The sequence below is a fragment of the Aspergillus fischeri genome, genomic scaffold (assembly GCF_000149645.3).
Source record: "Aspergillus fischeri NRRL 181 1099437636266 genomic scaffold, whole genome shotgun sequence".
NCBI lineage: Eukaryota > Fungi > Ascomycota > Eurotiomycetes > Eurotiales > Aspergillaceae > Aspergillus > Aspergillus fischeri.
Genome location: NW_001509760.1, coordinates 1,834,237 through 1,855,952, shown reverse-complemented (window position 1 = coordinate 1,855,952; position 21,716 = coordinate 1,834,237). Strand labels below are relative to the sequence as shown.

Below are 21,716 nucleotides of genomic sequence, written 5' to 3'. Positions count from 1 at the left end.
GGTTTCGTAAAATTTTCTGGGCCAGCCAGAGAGGTGAAATATGGTCTTTAAGCAGATTCCAGCTGAACGAGAAAGCTGCGTCTCCCCCAAGCTCGATGCAATGCAATGCCCCCCTTGGCGATGATCCACTGCGGGTGTTGCTAAAGAAAGAAAACACGCTAAACTAAACGTTATCGATAAACAATCGTCGTCAGGACAGTCGAGGTAGTTAGTCTAGACTGGACTGAACATTCTTTCATGTCACGCAAATGCCCCCTGGGAGCCGGTTCTTACTTGGCAGACATTCTGAGAAAGCCAGTTTTAACAATTTTCTCTCTGGATCTGATGAACCAGAGCGACGAGAGCGTTGATCGTTACCTCAGTTTCCTCCGCTTCTTGTGGCGTGTTTCAAGCTAAATGATCTGCTTGTGACACTCCACGAGGACGCGGCACAGCTCCATTTATCAAGCAATCCCCGTGGAGCATCAATCGCCTTTTGTGGATAGTATCGAGAATATCGACTTCAGTCTTTCTTCTTCTCACATTCTTCTCAGCTTTGACTTAAGTTTGCCAGAAACGTCATAAATCGCTGCTGGAGATTATCCCGAAACTTTACCCCGCCTGGTGACCAACAGCGCGTATAGCAAGCGAAGCTTACAGATTAGAAATCAACCGGCATGGTGTAATATCTTCTTTGACTGACGCTACTCGGCTTGGTGCTTGAGGTATAATATGCCGGCGCTCTAGTTGCCATCTCTTTCGGGATGCCTCGATTGCACGTCGCTTGAGATTCTGATCTGTACCCATTGCACCAAAGATGGCTACCATCCTTGCTGGGTCACTTCCCTGGCATGATGGCGAGAGGAAGATGCAGAATCTGCTCAAAGTTCCGTTTGCACCCAATCCAACTGTGCCTTATCTCTATCCTGGAGCCGCATTCCTGGTACAGAGGTCTCCTTTAATGGCCTTGGGCACAATAGATGAGGAAGGCCGACCATGGGCGACTGTGTGGGGAGGAGAGCCTGGCTTTGCCGCCCCTGCTTCGCAGTCTACTGTCGATATTAAAACTCCAGTAGATAGTCGATATGATCCTGTCGCAGAGTTGCTACTAAGAGCCTCCACGAATGAGGACAATGTTCCCGCAGGGACCGCTGGCCAGCCTGTCGCCGGGTTGGCGATCGATCTGGAGACTCGTAAAAGGGTGAAACTTCATGGAAGGAAGATTGCTGGATCACTGGACGCTGATAGCCATGAATCGGGTCAAGATTGCCAAGGTCAAAGCGAAAGAGGAATGGCGCACCTCTCTCTGTTCATCCAGGGGTGTCTCGGTAGGGTTTCGATCGTATCTATTGTTCTATGAGACGTCTTTGCTAAATACGGACAGGCAACTGTCCCAAATACCTGAATAAGAAGAAGATAATCCCAGCTCTACCTGATCCGAAACTGATTTCTGACACTCCCCAGCTACCACCAGCTGCAGTTGAATTACTCAACCGAGTAGATTGCATGTTTGTCGCCTCGACTCATGGTACTGAAGACATGGACACCAATTTCCGCGGCGGGCCTCCAGGCTTTGTACGACTAATGAGCAACGGACCTAATGGTTCTGTTTTCGTATATCCTGAATATTCTGGCAATAGATTATACCAGACTCTGGGTAACTTTCAGACGACTCCTCTCGCAGGATACGTTTTCCCAGACTTTGACACAGGAAACGCGCTCTATGTCACAGGGACCCCTGAGATCTTGATTAGCAAAGATGCGGCTGATCTGCTTCCACGATCAAACCTAACTGTCAAAGTGACAGTCACGTCCGCTCGCTTCGTCGAGAAGTCACTCGGCTTCAGAGGAATTGCGGGCCCGCCCTCTCCATACACCCCAAGTGTACGTTACCTGGCCACAGAAAGGGTCAATCGGGTCGCTCAGTTTAGTGACGATGTCTCTGTTACGGCTACCATGATTGCAAAAACGATCCTTACTCCAAGCATCGCTCGTTTCCGCTTTCGAATTTCAGATCCATCCAAAATCGGGACCTGGGCTCCTGGCCAGTACGCCACCTTCTCGTTTCAGGAGGAGTTGGACCTGGGCTACTGCCATATGCTCGATGACGCTGAATGATGACTATGTCAGGACATTCACTATTTCATCGTATCCAGGGCATGGACTGCCAGCGGATGAATTTGAAATCACTGTTCGCAAGCACGGCAACGTAACCAGCCACCTCTTCAGGACCAACGAACGCGCCGGTTTAGAGGTCCCTCTCAAAGGTTTCGGTGGCGAGTTTAGGCTGGACGATCAAGGAAGTGACTGCACAATTCCAGTTATAATGGGCGGAATTGGTATCACCCCGGCCATTGCACAACTGCCAGGCATCAATGTTTCTCGCCTACACCTGTGGACCATTTCTATGACTGATGTGGGCCTTGTCTTCGACACATTCCAGCGCTTCCCTCAACTGCCAGGCTCAACCACTCTATTTCTCACAGGACCTAAGCCAAAGGACGAGCAAGGATCGCAGCAACTTGATGCCGTTATATTATCCGGGGCGAGGATTGAGTACCGCAGGATGGAAGCGCGAGACTTGGATACGTCCTTGGGAGATACCTGGTATTTCTGTGGGAGTCCTTCACTCAAGGTGTCTGTCATGACATTGGCTGGCAGGGAAGCGAGTTATCTATGAGGATTTCACCTACTAGGTGTTCTGTGGTTCACAACGTTCCTCTGGTGATTAGGACTTGAGACTCTCATATCAACAATGCATTTCGTATATACTCGTCAAATAAATCACAACACGGTGTCACATACTGTGTAGAGCTGATGCCTCAGGATCCTATTTCATAGGTATATAGAGCCTGAGGCACAAACTATCAGCCTGGACGCGTATCGATTTGTTGCCTCCGCATCGGCCAAGATAGATAACCAGAGCTCCCCTCCAAACTCCGCAAGCTTCTTCCTCGTCTTCCTTGCACTGTCCACAATCAAGAACGATACTCACTCCGATTATCTATTCTCCCTATATAAAGAAGTCGACTGACACAGGAGGAAACCACATACCCACCCCCACACTCAAGTCAATCGGGTCACCCATTTCAACCCATCACTCGCCGTGAGTGAGTGAAATCACCCAAAAATGTCCACTTATGAAGGTACATACCACTTCCCCCACGCAAATCCACACAGTAAACATGCTAAGACACTTAACTTTTAGTTGAACACAACACAACCGACCCCTCCATCCCGCAACAGCCCACCCGCCGCCGTCGCCCCGACCTCTCAACCTTCTTTTCGACCCTCTCCCAAATCAGCCCCGATGAGCACCGCTCCAGACCGCATGCCGTCCCTGTTCCGCGCGACGTAAGCGCCGCGTTCTATTCTCTCGCTGAGGCGTTGGAGGTTATGCGACGGGAGTCGGAGGGTGGGGGTGCAAGTGCAGGTTCTCGCGAGGGCGGCGACGGCGATGGCGATGGCGACGATCTCCTGTCGCAGATGATTCAGACGTTGTTGCGGGAGGCGGATACGCCGCCTAAGGAGGTGGAGGGTGTGAGTGAGGAGTTTTGCGACGGTAGGTCTTTGAGATGTGTCATGAGGGCGAGCTTGGAGCGCGAACTGACTATAGGTGTAGTGCTCGACCGGGTGCCGCGTACGTCGTTGAAGGAGACGCAGACTTGCCCGATTTGCAATAACCCGTTCCTGGAGGATGAGTATCCGCTCGTTGTGCGGCTGCCGTGTCATTCTACGCATTTGTTTGATTTGGAGTGTATCCGGCCCTGGTTGCGGTTGCGGGGGACGTGTCCGCTTGATCGGACGGATTTTGCCAAACAAGAGCGCGAGAAGGCAGAGGCGCGTAGGAAGAAACCTGTCGAGGATGACGAGGAGGAGTGGGATGGTATGTATGGCTAGTCATGATTCATACTGTTCATTATTGTATTCATATGCCATGTCATTCCTGCGTGGGGGAGTATCTTCTCTAGTATATTGTCTATCACTCATAACAATGTATCTATCCCGTCCTACTTTTTCTCTGAAGGCTGGCCCTCCTTGGGTCGAATGGCCAACTTGCCCGTCTTATCAATCACGGCCTCAAAGCCACTTCTCTCCAACAGCCCATTCTCATCCCTGACGACCTCCCGAGCTTCGAGCGCTTCAACCAGCTTCTGGTTCTCCCGATTCCCTTCGAGCAGGAACTTGAGACACATAACAGCGTGTTCCTTGATGTAAGGGTTGTGAGCATCAAAATTGGTACAAGACAAGATAGTCTCGACACCGCCGTATCGGCGAATCTGATCCTGGACCTCGGGACACTTCCAAACCAGAGACGACAGAACGAGCACGACGAGTTTCTTGAGATTTCTCCACTCAAATTCAGAGGGATCCTCAGTGATAGGGGGCGATTCGGCCCTGGACCCGGTGCTGCCACCGCCGTTTTCCGCCGGGTCAGGGTCACCAGGGTCATATGGTCTCTCAACAGCCACAGGTCCTGCAGCTGCGCCTTGCTGATGGGCTTCTTTGGAAGGGCTGTTACGGCCAAGAGACAGCGAACTCAGTTGGCCCTTGGGGATACTGGCTTCGAGTTCCTTGATCAGCGTCACCAGATCATAAACAATCTCCCACTTGACAAGCAGGTTCTTCCAGTCGTTATTTTCTGTAAGCACAGCAAAGAACTCCAAAAACTGGTAAACACCCTCGTAGACTCGTTCCATGTCCCACAGATTCAGTGGGAAATCTTCTGGCAGGGCACGTCCGGCCCTGATCTGTCCTTGAAGGTATATTAAGGCGCAGGTTTCGGGGATGATATTCCCACGGAAGATAGTGAAAATGTAGCGGACCGTGAGGATATCGACCCTAGAAAGAGGCGCCGGGTTCTTCGTGGCGCTCTGCTGGGCTGCGCCTGTAACCGAGGCAGGAGAGTACTTTGCTCTGAAAATGTGTGTCAAGATCTTGACCACGACGGCCTGCGCAGGAGAGATGATGTCCTTTGGCTGCCCGAAGTCAGAGTAGGCGTGAGACATCAGCCCGTTCTTCAGAACTGCATCCATAATCTGTACCATCATCTTGAAATATAGCTCATCATCAGGGAGGTCCCAGGCTGCGATGAAGATCAATAACTCCCGCAATAGATTTCGACCAGTTTCCTGGGTGAGAAGGATGTGGCATCTGAGAGCTTGCATGTTTCTCGAACCTGTGCGCTCGCCACCCTTGAGTCCGAAGCTGTCCACAATACCGGCCTGAATGATCATGGGAAGAGCTTCAATTTCCGCGGGCCCTAGAACAAGAGGGATGTCGGTCAGCAGGCCACGCTGCTGATCGCCAGGTCGACCTCGGTAGTCTTCATCGTCCTCGTCGTCTTCTTCCTCCTCCTCTTCCATGCTTCCGTCAGCAACAGCTTCCAGGCTGTGCGAATCGTCGTCGCCAACTGTCCCTGCATCGCCAGCATCATAATCTTGGTCGCCATGATCAGCAATCTGGGATGATTCCTGCAGTCGAGCCATCAACTCATCCTTGGCTTCTTGCAAGGTCTCGGCCGCAGATTGAGCAGATCGGGGCATGCTTGTGTCTTCCTCCGTTATTGGTGCATCGCCTGCTGCCAGTGCGCCGTATTCGTTGAGGTCGGGTAAGTCAGCCCAGCAAATGCGAGGAAAACCGGCGGTTTGGCTGCGGTCTATCGTCAGGATTGCCTTTTTTCTCGGCGGCTCGTCCTCTGGGAGTGCAGGTGGAAGGTCTCTGGCTCTATCCTGGAGATCTGACCAACCATCCACCTTGGCTCCAAGAATAGCAGTCAAGGCGGCTCGAATCTCCTTCACCTGCTCCGGGTCCTTGCCCATTTCTTGAATGGCCGTAAGATCTCGCCCAAGAAGTTTCTCCATGTGGTCTTTGATGTTGGCGAGGAGTAGCATGGCTGCTTCTTCTTTGATTGTCGCGGGCTCCCGTGGGAAATTCGAGATGGTTTCCAGTAACAAATCTTCCGCGGTCTGATCGTATAGAGCCCTGATCGGGGGGTTGACAATCCTCTCCCCAATCTTGACGATTGGTGCCACCCCCTCAGCCTGAGCGTTAGCCTGATCAAGCGGCTCTCTAGGTTGAATGATATTGGAGTCGCCAGTCGAATGGTAGCCGAACAGATCTAACCACAAGACCATCTTCCGCTGCTCATTATGCATGATAAAATTGTGCAGGAATTGAAGACATGTGATCAATAATCGCTTATATAGATTGACCACTTTCTGCCAGCGCTCCTCGTTTCTCGCATTTGTCTCTCCGTCAAACCCTCGCGCTGTGACTCTCACACAAGTATCTACCAGTGCCAAAATCCTCTGATCAAAACCTTTCTCCGCCGCAATATTCTGCGCTTTCTTCGTTGTGGCGAGAAGGTTCCGAGCTATAGTGCACAGGTCGTTCAAGCGCTCGATGTCTTTGACGAGGGAGAAGTAGTTGTATGCAATGAGATTTGAGGATGAGTGTTCGTAGTTCGCGGACGGAGGGCTCTTCCAAGCAAATGATTGTGATTCCAGAACCGGTATCGCCTTCGTCAGTACATCCGTAAAGCCTTGCCAAATGTCCGGCGATAAGCCCAAATTGTGTCTGTTGTAAGTGAAGCAGTCAGATAACGTTTCGCAGTCCGAGATGACCAAACAAATCATACCTGACGTCGCTCTCCTGATGTGTTTTGTAAAGGATCTGTTTCCCAGCAGATAGCATATGCTCCAAGCGTTTATCGTCAATCATCCCACGAGTCTCATAGTGGCTCAAAGTTCCAGTCAGGATGACCTTCAACATGAGCTCAGCTGGGGTGCATTTTGGTTTAGTTTCTGACGCTGGTCGGTCTGCCATCTCGACGGTTGCCCGCAGTTATCAGGCGAGAATGGACTGGACTGACGTGAGATTAATGCCAGAAACTACTGCCAAATCAACGTAGTAGAGTGTTGATGGCGACGATAATGGGGAAGAAGAAATAGTGACAGAAGGCAATTTTTCCGGTTCCGCCGATCAAGTGTCCCGCCTACCCTTTTTTGGTAAGCCCACATGAGAGCGTATATTCTATACAAGAATGGGCTGATAGCCTTATAAACGATCATTTTATCATTTTATGAGTATGTACGAGATCTAAAGTGATCACCGTACGCGGCGTCTAATAGGCATATGGAAAATCTCCCGTAGATTGTCCCAAAATCCCAAGTCATAGATATTGTCAATCTCCCGCATACTGTTCACTTCAATCCATCTTGTGTCAACTGGCGCCTGCGGATCATCTTTATGAAGAATTTCATTCGACCGTGAGCACAGCTGGAAGCCCTCCTTGGGGGGCTCGCCGTCCGTGATTACTAGGATTTGGTCACTGCTCACTGGCCAGGTTCTTTGGGCCGGAGTGCCCTCATCAGAGTGGAATTGGTTCCCATAAATCTCGCTTCTGGTGGATTTAAATACCAGGCCATCTGCAACATCCTCTTTCCAGTCTGACCATTTTGCGCTCTCATTTGTGGTCATGCCAGCCCAGATGAGGTAGGTGTGATAGAGTAGAAAGGCCATAGCCAATGGTGCTGTCATGGCTGTTAGCATGGCGACAGCACCAACACGAATATCAGAAGCAATAGCTATCGCCCAGACATTGAGCCAGGTTGTCCAATCTTGTGATTTCGATCGTAAGGGTGAGCTCGATGGTATGAGTCCCTCCAGTGTTTGCGACACAAGAGAGAAGCCAAGGCATGACCCGTATGCCAACATCACCGATAAAGATAGTAACAAAGATAAGAAGTAATGGTAGTTGTTCCGACCAACGCAGTTGGTCAGCCATACACAGTGATGATCGTGCCGCGAAACACAGGCTTTGCAGAAACTGCAGTGCTTACTTCGCGCCGGTTTCAGGAAATCACACGTACGGCAAGGATGACCTGGTTTAAAAATCACTCGATCATATGGATACCGTGCCATCTCATCCTCGTGGTTTTCGAGAGTGATGTACGACTTGGTGACAACGCTAGCGTACAGAAAGACGTATGGAAGAAGCGTGAGGGCTGGAATGCAGAGCCGATGAAATGTTGAGATTCTTGGCCACGCGCTCGGAATAAACATGCATTCTCCCGCTATGAGGAGGGAAAGGAAGAAGATCTGCGATGAGTTAATCGATGAGAAGAAAGGGTGTCTGCAACAGCTAAAAACTTACAAGTACGAGCGGATGGTTCTCGTGCAATACATAAGTACCGGTCCGGTTCCAGCAGTACGACAGTCTGCTCCCCAGTAGATGAGAATCCAAATATAATAGCACATTAGGAATGTGTATACAAATGATCCTATGGAGTAATCCAATGGGGGTTTTCCTACCGGCACTACTCGTCAGCGGTGGCCAGTACAAATAATTTTCCTCTCACCTAAGAGCAGGAAGCCTTCCGAACAGGGCCACAAAAGTAAATGCAGAGACTCCAAGAATGGCGATAGCCACCGTCCTCAGGAGCCCCATGATGACCTAGATCGTCACGGGTCTTGGTAGTGATCTCCCGCGTTGTCAGTCTAGCAGCATGCCCGACTGAACTGCCTGCAGGTTGGATGACTATCAGAGGTATAGTCTATATTGCTGTTTCACTCCAGTTTTAGAAGATCTGGCGGTTGACTTTTCTCTGCCTGCAAAAAGCACTTTAATGACTTCGCCAAGTCATTGTTACCACCCAATGCACGTGACTTCCACTACCCGAAGAGGAATGAAGAAGTGTTGTCATGATCGTGGGCTGCCGTGAATGATACAATCTGATGGAAGCCGGTCTCTGATTTCTTCTTCGAAACCACTCCCTGAAACCAAAGTCAAGGTGCATGGACGCAGCGTCCTTACAGCACCAAGAATTAAACTTTCGACGCGCGAACACGTGATTACGTGTTGTGTAAAATAGCCCGCGTCGACAACTGAGGGAGGAAGAGGGAAGGAATCCATTTAACTATCTTTCGAAGGCAGATGGACTAGATTAACCATGACAGGAGGTAATGTGGAGGGAGATGATGGCGGCGGGAACAGTAATGGCAGCCTTCTCTTCGATGGGAAACAGTTCTGGTTGTCTCACAACATTCCTCAAAGAAGCAGATTCAAAGAGTTGATTGAGGTATGTTTCTATGTGTTTGTGCTCTTCTACTCTAAGCTGACAGTACTTTAGACAAATGGCGGTATTGTAAGGCTTCAAGAGAAAGATGCAGATATCAAATTGGTAGATCATACAAGGAAGAATCTTCCATCTGACACGTATGTTTTAACATTTGTCCGTTGTTCTTATGAAAGTAAGCTGAAAACTTCAGATACTCCTTTAAATTCGTGGAAGACTCTGTCCGGAGAGGAGAACTGGCAGACCTGGAAGCTTACAGAGCTGGACCTTCCGCACCCCGACCTGTGGGAGCAACACACATCTCAACTAGAGCTCACAAGATCGCATACTCACTACAAGATGACCAACTGCTATGGGACTGGGTGCAACCGTATGAGAAAGACCCAAGAGCCCCAATCAGCGGAAACCTAATTTACAAACAATTAGCGGAGAAGGTAGGTCCATACCTCCCTCGGCTTGTCCTTTGCGTATTTTACTTCGTTATTCGCTTACGGCTTCTTGCCACTCTCAGCATCCGCGACATACTTGGCAATCTTACCGTGATCGGTATTTGAAGAGACTTCGTGGAAAGTCACGTCCGGGGGGCGAGTCAGCGTCCACAGGTCAGGCTCCCGCTCAGACGGAGAGCACTATGAGACAGTCCCAGGTCCCTAGCACTGCCCCGACAAAGTCGCGTGAGAGATGTGAGAATGCTCCCGAGACTACGGAGAAGGTAGAAGCCAGGAAAAGGAAAAGAAGTCCTGAGGTCGGCGAACCAGACCGGACCGAAGGTCAACGAACAGATGATCGACCGAAGAAAAGGCCAACACCGGCAACTCTACCTGAGAAGAGCACCTCTACTGCTCGTCATAGGGTACATGAGGAGCATCCCACTCATACCGAGCCAACGGTAACTACAGCTTCGAAACGTACGGATCGACAAAGGAAGGACGAACCAAAACCAAAAGATAAAGGAGGTGCCACCGTGGTACAATCCCACAAAACTCGACAGCCAAGCGAAAACCCAGATAGCGTCCCTGACAATTTCCTCTTTGAACTGCCGTTCTTTCCCTCAAGTCCGGAGTCTCAAGAAGAGCCTCCTCAAGAGCAAGACATCGACACATGGATCGAGGACCGTCTGCGAACAGGCAAGGCAGATAACGAGGAACAAGTGATTGAGGCTCTACAGTGCACCAGCATGGACCCACGCTTAGCCGACAAGGTCCTAGAATACCTTGCTGCAGGAAAAGGCATTCCTGAGGATATGCCTGGAGTTTGGACACCCGAAGATGATGAATGCGTGGAAGTGGGCAACAGCCGAGCCATCGAACGAGTCTTGAAGAAGCATGGATCAGAAGCCTTCGAAGCACGGTGGAATTATCTTAGCATGGCCAGGGCCGCAGGCCTTTCTGGAGGCATGGGCGATTGATAGTCACCTTTGTGAAATGTTTTCAAACGACAAGCGGGATGTACGATAGGAAAGGCTGCAATTGTGCAGGCGAGAGATGATAAGATTGTCGCACGAATTACGAACTAATTTGACTAATAATGGACGGAACGAGCAGCATGAGTGGGAAGCTTATAGGCCCCTCGCTTCCACTATAGTCTCCTGGCTTTGTCCTTTTCATGACGAGAGTATTGCTAAATTGCGCGATCACATCCAAGGGGAATATATCTTACAAATCAAAAAACCATAGCTGAAGCCAGTGACTCCATATTCAACCCGTGATGCGCTGTGATCGTTTTACATTATGTCTCAAAAGAACGCTTCTCAATGAAACATCGTTGGCCCATAAAACGAGAAAAAACAAACCCAGCCGGCGCCTTGTAAATCATGGAGCCGAAATTTCAAGCGTCTTTGAAGACCCTAAAGCAAAGTCAGAAGCTGATACCTATGGGGGAGCTAAGGAAAAATGACGCACAGATGTTGCTCGTAAAATTTGAGCATCTGTCTTATAGTTAGCGTACGCTCAAGGATTATCAGCCATCAAGCAGAACTTGCCTGTCTTGGGCATTTTTCGTAGCATGTTTCGATGGAGACCTTGGCTGTTTTGCCATTGGTCCATTTCAGAAATGCGATCAACGAGTTCGTCTTGGGGTCGCGAATGATGGTATCAACTTTCTCTACGTCTTTCTCCCAGCTCTTTGATCGAGGCACCCAATCGGGTACATCGCTTGCCTCTGGCATCTCTGTGCTGGTCTCTGCATTGGCCCTAGACTTCCTGCGTCGCTTAGGCTCTGCTGGGGTTTCAGACTCCGCCTTAACGCTTCCCATTGACTTTCGCTTTCGGACAGCAACTGGTTTCTCCGGCCGACCACCTTGAGCTCTGAAGTATTCATCTAAGATCTCCTTTGCGCCCTCCCTGGGGGCTGTGAGCACCAGATTCGAACACCGGAGGAAGTGGCGAGGAATATCTCACAGGAGGTTCTCTTCTGGCTCTAGTGTCTGATCTGCTGGGTCGTCGTAGCCATGCCACTTCACTTGAAGCATAAGTTTGCCCTACCTGCTGGTTAGCGCAGCGTCGCCAATTGCGCTGATTGAGGGCGCAAGGAAGCAGTGGACGGGGGAGCGATTGCGATGATCAATTACATACATCCTTTGTGAACTTATGACCCATGATCTTTTCAACAGTGTACCTGTCACATATGAGCATCGCGTTCCAGCTCGGCAAGTCGGTCGTTGCACCCACAGCCCCTCTTCCTCATTCTCGTCATCGTCCTCCTTTTCCTCCTTGGCGTCGCCAGCGATGTCCTTGTCATGTTCGACGTTGTTGTAAGGGATAGATCCGCCAGTGGACTCGTCGTCCGAGAGATCCCCAACGGGGGCTACAGGCAAGGTCAGCTGGACATGACGCGCACAAGTCAACCCATCACTCACGAGGCATTGTCCTAAACGGATTGGCTAGGCTGAAAAGTTTGGAAAACGTTTTGGCGACGGTGGGCAACCTCCACCCCAAGGATAGGATTGATGGGCGACAATGACGGGATGCGACCAGATTTAGCTTAATGGAGGTGAGTTGGGGTTCGAGATGCTCTTCGGGCTCTTTGCGAAATGACGAGTCGCGCAAAGACGCGTGGGTGAACTAAACACGCTATACCGGATATGGAAAGCAGCTCACTAGCCCGACTGGGACATCTCCAGAAATTCTAAAAGTGCCCTCAATATCAGTGATCCCGGTTGTGTCCAGATCGTTGAACCTCCCCCTTCCTCATCGTTGCTTGTTCCAGGGACATCTTTTGGAAATTATCTCACCTTGGTCTCAGGGTGTTCTTGTTGAAACTATAAGCTGCAAAATCCTGCCGACTGGCAGACCGTCAAAATGGCGATGCGTATGTTTCTGATACCCCTCACCGAGAATCGCTCCATGTACTGACTCTGGCTGCCTTGGTCTAGAACTCGATTTGTCTCAAGGTTGATTTCACCTCTGCTTCTGGCTTCCTTACGATCCGGATTGTGACTAACAACTACAATAGCTTCTGTTATGAAAGATGAACAAGGTCGGCCGTTCATCGTTGTCCGAGAGTATGTTGCGGGAGCCCCCTACCATGGCTATCTTGACTTCTGTGGAATATGAATAATGGCGACCAGACACTGATACACATCTACTTGCATAGTCAGGGAAAGAAAAAGAGACAGCACGGCAACGAGGCCGTGAAATCACACATTGTCGCTGCCAAGACCGTCGCCAACATCGTGAAGACTTCTTTGGTATGGTCCGGAGGTTTTAAGAAAATTGGAACGGCATCTAAGAACTATTATAGGGTCCTCGCGGTCTGGACAAGATTCTGATCTCTCCAGATGGTGATATCACCGTTACCAACGATGGCGCAACTATTCTCTCCCAGGTCCGTTCTTCAACCGCCTCGGCGATCATCGATTCGGCGTGTCACTGACTTGCGGCTGTCCACAGATGGAAATCACAAACAATGTTGCCAAGCTCTTGGTAGAGCTCTCAAAGTCTCAGGATGAGGAGATCGGTGACGGTACAACCGGTGTTGTTGTCCTGGCGGCGGCTATGCTCGAGCAGGCGGCCGAGCTGATTGACAAGGGCATCCACCCCATCCGTATTGCAGACGGATATGATCAGGCTTGTGAGATTGCCGTTACTCAGCTCGACGAGATCAGCGACGAGATCCCTTTCACTAAAGACGATACCGAGAACCTACTCAAGGTTGCCAAGACCAGTCTTGGTAGCAAAATGTACAACCCGATTGACACCGCCTATTTACAATTGGATGATTGACAGCTGACTCTACTCTAGTGTCTCGAAATCCCACGACCAATTCGCCAAAATCGCCGTCGATGCGGTGCTTTCAGTTGCGGACCTCGAGCGCAAGGACGTCGATTTCGAACTGATTAAGGTAGACGGAAAGGTTGGCGGTGCTCTGGAGGACTCGCTCCTCGTCAAAGGTGTTATTGTGGATAAGGATTTCTCTCACCCCCAAATGCCCGACGAGGTTACAGACGCCAAGCTGGCGATCTTGACCTGCCCGTTCGAGCCTCCCAAGCCGAAGACGAAGCACAAGCTCGACATCACATCCGTCGAAGAGTTTAAGAAGCTGCAAGACTACGAACGCGAGAAGTTCACAGAGATGATCCAGCACTTGAAAGACTCAGGCGCCAATCTGGTGATCTGCCAGTGGGGTTTCGACGACGAGGCAAACCATCTTCTACTCCAGAACAAGCTTCCTGCCGTCCGGTGGGTCGGTGGTCCCGAAATTGAACTCATTGCCATTGCTACAAATGGACGGATTGTCCCGCGTTTCGAGGACCTGAGCGCGGAGAAACTGGGAACCGCAGGTCGCGTGCGGGAGATGACATTCGGTACCACCCGGGAAAAGATGCTTGTCATCGAAGAGTGTGCCAACAGCCGCGCCGTTACAATCTTCGTACGAGGAAGCAACAAGATGGTTCGTGGGGCTTGTGCAGTGTGGAAGACAGAGACATGGCTGACCTTTTCTCCTAGATCATTGATGAAGCCAAGCGCTCGTTACACGATGCTCTCTGTGTCGTCCGAAACCTCGTCAGAGATAACCGGGTTGTGTACGGTGGTGGTGCTGCTGAAATTGCTTGCTCCCTCGCCGTGGAGGAAGCTGCTGTGAAGGTGAGTAGTCTTGGAATCCATGTTTTATTACAGCAAACTGACTCATGGAATTTTAGAGCCCCGGCATTGAACAATACGCTATGCGTGCGTTTGCGGATGCGCTGGATGCCGTGCCCTTGGCATTGGCCGAGAATTCGGGTCTGAGCCCGATCGAGACACTTGCGGCGATCAAGTCGCGCCAGGTTAGGGAGAAGAACTCCCGGTTGGGTGTCGACTGCATGTTGACCGGCAACAACGGTATGTATTTGATATTTTCATTGGCAAGGAGGTCTATGCTTACATTTGCATAATAGATATGAAAGAGCACTTTGTTATTGATCCTCTGATCGGCAAGCGCCAGCAACTTTTGCTTGCTACTCAGCTCTGCCGCATGGTTCTTAAGGTACGAATTGGATCCAGGTGTAACTGCTGCATGTGCTCAGACTGACTGAGAACAGATCAACAACGTCATCATTGCTGGTGATGAAAGCCAGGAGTTTTAGATGTCTTGATATCAACTAGCATAATTGTCCCGGCTGGTCATGCTGGGGAGGTAGTGTACCTATGTGATTCTATGTCTAGTGTAGAACATGGCGGATGCATAGAGAAAAATGTCTAAACGAACGAAACTGACGACACTTATACCTAGCAATTTGTACAGTGGTATGCAGATGTCGATCGCATCTTGTGCCCTCATTATTGTAATAGCCATTGACTAGAGGCCAAGCGCAGCATGAATCACTCAGCCTTACAGCCAAGATCAGCGGTTGTATGATAGCGAGATCTCCTCACTATCTGAGGAGCTCACTCCGCATCTCAACTCTTGTCCGAGACGGCGGTGACAGTCATAGCCTGCTCGTAATAGCTCCACATAGGACATGTCACGTTGCCAGTCGTGGTTCCAGAACATGTGCGTAGAGACAGTATACCTATCATTCAATGGTCACAGTCTATGGATCAAACAAGCTTCGCATATTAAGCCTCGGAGTTAAGAGCTCGGGGGACTTTCGTCAAAGATGCGGTCTAGAAAGGAGGAAAGTCTGGATTGACTGGCTTGGAGGGAAGCAGGATCGTGGCTGGCTGGTTCCTTCTTAGATATCTCCCCGTCCCGCTGTGGTGTATTAGTGCCGGGAAAGATGAAGAGGAGGAAATAACAGGGATAAAGTCAATGATAGAATTCAGAACTCAGGAGAGACCCAGCCTCCGCGTTCTCAAAGCAGGCTGACAATAGTAGACTAGATAGCAACTGGCAAGAACTGGCTCTCCATCCTCCTCCATTTCTCCACATTTTACCTGATCATATTTGTGATTTTCACGTTCAACTTGACAGACTTTCAAACCACGTCATTGGGCAACGCGTTTCTCAGGTTGATTATCTCCTTTTCTGTCCCGCTGGATGATGGGACGGTCTATCAAGTGGAGATTGACTGAATCTCAGACCCATCCGAACAGTAATTGAATAATAATAATGGAAACACTAGACAAAGGTACCTTCATTTTTCCAAGTCCCGATTGCTGGCATTTCCGGTTGGTCTCCTGAATCTTCCCTCATTGGACGACAGCTCGGGACTCCGTCAGCTCTAGAGTACTAGTTACTAGGGAGCTATCTAGCCAACCAAGTGTCTATCTCACGATCGGTTACACATGGAACTGGAAGAACACCACCCTTCTGCTTTATATACGTACTCAACATCCCATCCTATTGTTCCACATCAACATCTGTCTTTAAGAATCATCCCTCATCATATTCCTAGTCATTTATCCTCCTCTTCTGATGCTTTATTCCAGTCAAATCATCTCGCCAGCGCGACTTTCCTGATTTCCGAGGTAGCAGTCCACGGACGAATCAGCGTTGGCGATCACGACATTTCTCCATTCTATCAGATCATCGGCTTAGCCCCAAGCAGGCTGAGACGATCCCCAAACAACGACATCTCATTTTATGAAGATGCGCCATTGTGGATGATTACTCAGATTATCGACTTAACTAGTTACCTGTCAAGGGACAGGCCAGTCTTGGAGATAGACAGACAGCTCCAGCACAATCCAACGAAGGACCACCTTCCTCTTCATCCGGTGTCTTACCTTAGTTACTTTCCTCATCCCATCCTAGTCGCATCATCGTCATCGTCACCCATCATCCAGCCTTCTTTTCTTCCCGTTGCTCAACCCATTTGCCGTTGTGTACGGAGTACGTGGCTGCATCTTCCGCGTTATGCGAACGCAATGATCAATTGGGAAGCATTATTTTTATCCTTACAAAAAGCCGTGTGATTGCCGCATACCTAGATCCGTTAACTCACCACCGATCGTCCAATCTTCGACATCCATCATTCGTGGGCTCCTTTGTCAAAATATCCTCCCTCATCATTCCGAGCTTTCCCCTCTTCAGCTGATCTTTGGGGAGGCGCATGACATTCTTCTGGGTAGACTATATCTGTCATAATCTAATCTGCTCCCTTGTTCTTCGCTTCACCCAATTTGGCAAGAATTGGAGGTAAAAAAAAAAGAAAAAGAAAGAATTTCCGAAGGAGCAAAAGAAAAGAGAGAACGTCCAAGAAAAAAAGGACCAGAGTTAAGAACAAAAGTATCCCCCCAAGATGTCCGACGAGCAGCGTCAGCAATCTCTTGCTCATCAAGTGGCTGCTTCGAACTACGAGAGACTGGAGAACTTCAACTTCTTGCTCTCTCGACACGATCCAGCCGTGGCGAAGTCTCGACATTATTCCTTTGATGCCGATTCCGCAGCGCTGGCATCGCTCCAGAACTTGAATATGGAGTACGACCAGACTGAAGGAATGGGAGGAATCTCCGTGAGTTCATACGATAGCATCGAGGACGAACGCAGTCCCATCGATGTGAGAGGTTACCCGTATCGTGGTAAGTCCTGAGCTTTTTGTATCTCTATTGTACCTACCCATCTCCTATCTACCTACCGCAGCCCTGTCTCGGCAGATGAGCCTGAAAGTTGCATCGGTTGCGCCATCTTCTTGTCTTTTGGTTCGTTTCCCTATGTGATTTGCTGGTCATGCGGGTTTGCACAGGGCTGTTGCTCAACCTTGCTTGTGCCATTGATTGTTTTCTGGGGGTAAACAATCCTTCGTACCCTGACTGGTTTCTGCCTTACCCCCTGTCTACTTGTTCATTAATTTGACTTTGAGTTGTGTTTGCTCAACTGGGCTGGAGGGATAGCTGTGCGGGTGCCGCTTGGGTGCGTCTCATGGAAGGTACCCACGTTGAATGCGTGCCACAAACCCGGAGCTACAGACCTGGTGGCCAGTTGAACCTCATATTGGCAGCGTTGTATCCCTCTCTTTTGTTTTTTCTCTTCGTGTGTTGTCCAACTTGTTTCCCTGTTCTTTGTGCCTCGACCCCAATCGTCCACCCTCTCTGTCGAGAGGGCCGCTGGGCCGCATCCTACTCGACGATGATCACGCAATCCATCGCACCAATGACACCGTCTGCACCCCAATTCCTGATGGACGCTTATTCACGCTTTACTGTCTTCCCTTGTCGTCCCCACGTCGATCTCAGGGTTCTGATGCCTTAACGTCGATGCCTTCCCTTCTGATATTGCTTGCCATCATCATGTTCGGTTCCTCCTCTCGTCGTGACCAACCCTCACGCAGTTAAGCTCCTCTGCTTTTTGGTCTGGTCAAGCTTTTGTACTCATACTGCATACAACTAGGGGACAAATCCATCAACTACTCGCTGCCAGACCAGATGCTGTCATATCCAGCTCATCCGATCTATCCGCCCATCTATAGCGGCGATGAACTCGGCCACCCCCCGGGAGCCATGACGCCGTCAGACGTCTCCTCGTCGATTTCACCGCCCAACGGGCAGCTCGGCAACATCAAATACAGCACACCCGTCGCCGGCGAATCCATCGCTTCCGCATTAGGCCAAGAAGAGGAACTGCGCCGCGCCGCCGAAGAGGACCGCCGGCGCCGAAACACCGCTGCCAGCGCCCGGTTCCGCATGAAGAAAAAGCAGCGCGAGCAGACCCTCGAACGCACCGTCCGGGAGACGACCGAGAAGAATGCCTCGCTCGAGGCCCGCGTAGCGCAGCTGGAGATGGAGAACAGATGGTTGAAGAACCTCCTGACCGAGAAACACGAGGCCTCCGCTGGCCGCATGGCTCCGCCCCCGACAGATAGCACGGCCCTGAACAGCAAGACTAATGGGCTGGCTGGAAGCGGGCAAAAACATATCCAGCCAAAAAAGAAGGGCGTGGGAACTGATAATTAAGCACCAAAGAAAGAAAAATGTCCTTTCCTTCCTCATCAGTCACTCATCTCTTTTCTCGAACGGAAGCATCCAGGGGACTCCATTTCATTGTATCTTTCCTCTTGATTCGGCTCTTTGCATTTCCTGTCTTCAGACTGCTCCTCTCTGTCCAACCACAGGGACTGTGTCACATGACGATGTAACGACCCTCAATTTCTGTTTTTGTCTCTGTCTTTCATCCTTTATCTCATTGATTTCCTTTCGCTTTGCAATCTAGGATCTAACTAGGTTTATTGTCGGAGTTATGGATTCTCGGGCGGATTAGGCTGTAGGGAGAGAGCAGGTCTATGACTCTCAGTCACGTATCCGCCATCACTGCCAAATTTTCAGTGGAGAGTTGACTGTGCACATTTCGTAAATTGATCTTTGTGAGTTGATCTTCACTTGATCTCTACGTACAAGGGCGGACATACTTGCGGCTGACGGAAACTGAAACCATATGCATGTATTGGCCCGGTCAGCTGTCGACGTAGATATAACCACTCAATTACTCTTGATATCATTCCTTAGGTTGCTATCTCGAAAATTATTCAAAAGGCAGGAATAATTATTGTAATATTACATGGTAAATTAGGACCTGGATGAACGGCCAGACTATACCACATGTATCCGCATCAGACTTGCAGATGCCGCTGCCTTTTACCACCCGACCTGAAATGTCGGTGCTGTTCAGTGAAGTTGTATTAGAACCTAATCACGACATCATGATCGGGTCGGGGTGGAAAGCGCAGCACCTGAACACCAACAAGTGATAGGATAAAGGATGAGCGCCTTCCAGAGTTAAATATTAAGGAGTAAGAGGGAACCTCGTAGGTATTAGATAAAACAGATTAAACAAGACATTAGAAAACGAGGACAGAAATCCCAGCGAGACAAATCGTCACCAAGCGAGCTGCGAACTGGAGTATATGGAGAAAAAAGAAAAAATCAAGGACGAAAGCAAGGGGATTATACTACAGAGACCCAAGAGCAGAGGTGATAGACAACCAGGTTTGGTTTCGCCATTAGAAGCGCCGTTCTTCTGCTTTTCTTTTTGATACACTGTCTCATCTCCGCCTCTCTAGGCAGCAGCGACCGCCTCTCTCGTCTCTTCTCGGCCCCGGGTCTCGCCGTCCACGGTGCTGGCGGCCTCCTCGCCGTCTTCCCCGTAACTTGGGTGCTGACCGGCGGGGACCCACGAGTCCCGATCACCTCTCATGGGCTGGTCCTGCTCGGACAGGTCGAGACCCTCGCGATTCTTCTCGCGGGCTCGCTGGGACAGCGAGCGGGACCGCGTCGACAGGCTGGGCTTAACGGCCGCCTTGGACTGAACCCAGTTGGTGAGGGCCTCTTCGCAGTCCTGGATGATGGCTTTGCTAGCCTCGTAGCCGTCGTAGGCCTGGCGAGTCTCGCCCGGAGTTACGGGGGTGTCGTCGACGAGGTCCAGGAGGTGCTTGCCGTATCCGGCGATGATAGCGACCTTCTCGCAGTGTTCGCGAAGCGCATCGAACTGGTACTGGAAGGCTGCCTTGAGCTTCTCTCGGGTGATGTTGGAGAGTTGCGCCTCAGCAACCAGGGATTCGGCCTCCGCGCGAACCAGCTCCTGCTCGAGGACGACGATGCGTGGAGAGCTAGGGTCCTTGTACTTGAGCTTGGCGATCTCATCGGTGATCTTCTGCTTGCCTATTGAAACGTTAATACGGGATTCTTTGGGGTTTGCAAAAAGACCCGACTTACGGTCCCGGCTGGGCTGAACGGAAGCTTCAATGTTTCGAATGCTCTTGATGGTGACACGGTACTGATCATAACGATCGACAAAGAGATCTTCGAGCTCTCCAATCTCGTAGAGGAGGACACCAAGCTTGTCTGTCACATCAGAGACATCTTCATCGCAGTTTTCACCCCAGATGGAGAGTTGTTGCTAGGGTGGCAGAGTCAGCAATTGAAAGGTATGTGTGTAGGCCGACGACATACAGCAGCTTCCATACGCTCTCTAGCAACCAGTTCCATGCTACGCATGACGTTCTTTTCCATCTTAACTAGCTGAGACAGCTTCCTAGCGAGATCAGGTCCAAAGGCACCGGCGGCATTCTTGCGAAAAGCATGGCCTACCACCAGAACTGTCAGTAAAACTACTACTTCCAAGAAGTCTGACTGCATGAATCAACGCACCCAGTCCACCTTTCCCAAGCCATCTGTTGGTCTTGGTAGAAGACAATGGCGGAGGAGGGTTCTCAATCTGCGACGCCGTGGGAACGCGCGACTGGCGCATAGAGTACGTGCGATGCATGGTGGATGATACTTTTTTGACAGCGAGAGACTGACGAGGTAGAAGAAGTCGAACAAAATGAGGATATACAGCGAGGAGGGGTAATGAGGTAGAGGTGAGTTCAAAACGGAGCGGAGCGGTTCACTTCAAAAGATTTTCTTTTGCGCACGAATGACGTGTTGTAAAGGCACAGCGGGATGCCACGGAAAGGAGGACAATTTCAATGGGAAGGGGGATGACAACCGGATCAAGAAGAGCGTAGGTGACGAAAGTGTAGAGAGTAAGTTTAAGAGGGAGAGGGAGAGGTAGTAGTGGCCAGATGATTCTGGGATTAAGTTGTGGGGACTGAAATGTCTCGTCTTCTTATCCTCTTGTCTCCAGCGAGATGGATCCCTCCAAGTTCGATAAAGTAAATCGAGATTTAATCAAGGGAGGCGATGAGCAGCTCGTGTGCTGCAGGAGGAGCTTAGGAGCTTTCTCCGTGAAGGACGAGAAGTGACGTCGCGATCGAGGGTCGCTAAACCCGATTTGGCACTTGTATGGGAGCTGCCCCAAGTAACCTGTGAAGCTAGCTAATACTCGGTCCAAGGGTGAAGGGATCACAATGACGAGCTTACTGGATAGATTTTTCACTAGCTGAATTGACGAATCAGCATTTTAAGGACATTGTAACTACCTACATCTATGCCAATTCGTAGATACATTGAACACTGCCGCTCACGCGGTCATACATGTGAAGTGTGCCTTGGGCAGCGATAGTCAATGGCAGAAAATCAGCGACGTCATCGATAAGAGAAGCCCGCGATTGCTGATGTCATCGACAGGGCCAAAAAAATGGGACGGAGATTGTCCAACGCAACCATGTCATGACTATCTAGTGTAGTCGGATGATGATGACGATGATGATGATATTGTTCCTCATCTTTTCATCTGGTTCAGGGACATTCTGTAGACGAGGTTTATGCATGCCTTAGCAGTAAACGATAACTGCGAGATCTATCATGCACAGTAGATCAGATATTTACATATATTATTAGGTTATGTTCATTTGTATTT

General features: G+C 50.1%; 9 protein-coding genes across 9 annotated transcripts, besides 1 other annotated feature; 5 read left to right on the top strand and 4 right to left on the bottom strand.

The window, feature by feature from the left end:
- Window positions 1-796: 796 nt before the first annotated feature.
- NFIA_053270 (putative oxidoreductase, FAD-binding) lies at window positions 797-2,097 on the top strand (the record flags this gene model as incomplete). The annotated part of the gene is made up of 2 exons (XM_001257877.1): window positions 797-1,307; window positions 1,364-2,097. 2 exons carry the CDS (start codon window positions 797-799, stop codon window positions 2,095-2,097), a joined length of 1,245 nt encoding a protein of 414 aa, XP_001257878.1.
- A 1,012-nt stretch (window positions 2,098-3,109) lies between these two features.
- On the top strand, window positions 3,110-3,879 carry NFIA_053260 (uncharacterized protein; the record flags this gene model as incomplete). Its single annotated transcript, XM_001257876.1, has 3 exons — window positions 3,110-3,125; window positions 3,188-3,541; window positions 3,602-3,879. 3 exons carry the CDS (start codon window positions 3,110-3,112, stop codon window positions 3,877-3,879), a joined length of 648 nt encoding a protein of 215 aa, XP_001257877.1.
- A 110-nt stretch (window positions 3,880-3,989) lies between these two features.
- Window positions 3,990-6,807, bottom strand: NFIA_053250 (Ataxin-10 homo-association domain-containing protein; the record flags this gene model as incomplete). The annotated part of the gene is made up of 2 exons (XM_001257875.1): window positions 3,990-6,558; window positions 6,620-6,807. 2 exons carry the CDS (start codon window positions 6,805-6,807, stop codon window positions 3,990-3,992), a joined length of 2,757 nt encoding a protein of 918 aa, XP_001257876.1.
- A 282-nt stretch (window positions 6,808-7,089) lies between these two features.
- NFIA_053240 (DHHC family palmitoyltransferase) lies at window positions 7,090-8,431 on the bottom strand (the record flags this gene model as incomplete). The annotated part of the gene is made up of 3 exons (XM_001257874.1): window positions 7,090-8,082; window positions 8,138-8,291; window positions 8,343-8,431. The coding sequence occupies 3 exons, from the start codon at window positions 8,429-8,431 to the stop codon at window positions 7,090-7,092; spliced, it is 1,236 nt and encodes a 411-aa protein (XP_001257875.1).
- Window positions 8,432-8,933: 502 nt separating this feature from the next.
- NFIA_053230 (putative transcription factor Rap1) lies at window positions 8,934-10,467 on the top strand (the record flags this gene model as incomplete). The annotated part of the gene is made up of 4 exons (XM_001257873.1): window positions 8,934-9,062; window positions 9,114-9,199; window positions 9,253-9,493; window positions 9,571-10,467. The coding sequence occupies 4 exons, from the start codon at window positions 8,934-8,936 to the stop codon at window positions 10,465-10,467; spliced, it is 1,353 nt and encodes a 450-aa protein (XP_001257874.1).
- Window positions 10,468-11,025: 558 nt separating this feature from the next.
- Window positions 11,026-12,174, bottom strand: NFIA_053220 (chromo domain-containing protein; the record flags this gene model as incomplete). The annotated part of the gene is made up of 5 exons (XM_001257872.1): window positions 11,026-11,401; window positions 11,459-11,538; window positions 11,633-11,675; window positions 11,729-11,911; window positions 12,158-12,174. 5 exons carry the CDS (start codon window positions 12,172-12,174, stop codon window positions 11,026-11,028), a joined length of 699 nt encoding a protein of 232 aa, XP_001257873.1.
- Window positions 12,175-12,520: 346 nt separating this feature from the next.
- Window positions 12,521-14,625, top strand: NFIA_053210 (chaperonin-containing T-complex subunit CCT5; the record flags this gene model as incomplete). Its single annotated transcript, XM_001257871.1, has 9 exons — window positions 12,521-12,561; window positions 12,654-12,747; window positions 12,801-12,884; window positions 12,950-13,239; window positions 13,301-13,949; window positions 14,006-14,143; window positions 14,200-14,380; window positions 14,437-14,525; window positions 14,581-14,625. 9 exons carry the CDS (start codon window positions 12,521-12,523, stop codon window positions 14,623-14,625), a joined length of 1,611 nt encoding a protein of 536 aa, XP_001257872.1.
- A 2,097-nt stretch (window positions 14,626-16,722) lies between these two features.
- Window positions 16,723-18,373, top strand: NFIA_053200 (bZIP transcription factor; the record flags this gene model as incomplete). Its single annotated transcript, XM_001257870.1, has 2 exons — window positions 16,723-17,002; window positions 17,811-18,373. The coding sequence occupies 2 exons, from the start codon at window positions 16,723-16,725 to the stop codon at window positions 18,371-18,373; spliced, it is 843 nt and encodes a 280-aa protein (XP_001257871.1).
- Window positions 18,374-19,472: 1,099 nt separating this feature from the next.
- NFIA_053190 (Eisosome component PIL1/LSP1 family protein) lies at window positions 19,473-20,681 on the bottom strand (the record flags this gene model as incomplete). Its single annotated transcript, XM_001257869.1, has 4 exons — window positions 19,473-20,074; window positions 20,129-20,312; window positions 20,366-20,499; window positions 20,564-20,681. The coding sequence occupies 4 exons, from the start codon at window positions 20,679-20,681 to the stop codon at window positions 19,473-19,475; spliced, it is 1,038 nt and encodes a 345-aa protein (XP_001257870.1).
- Window positions 20,682-21,546: 865 nt separating this feature from the next.
- Window positions 21,547-21,570: a microsatellite.
- Window positions 21,571-21,716: the final 146 nt, after the last annotated feature.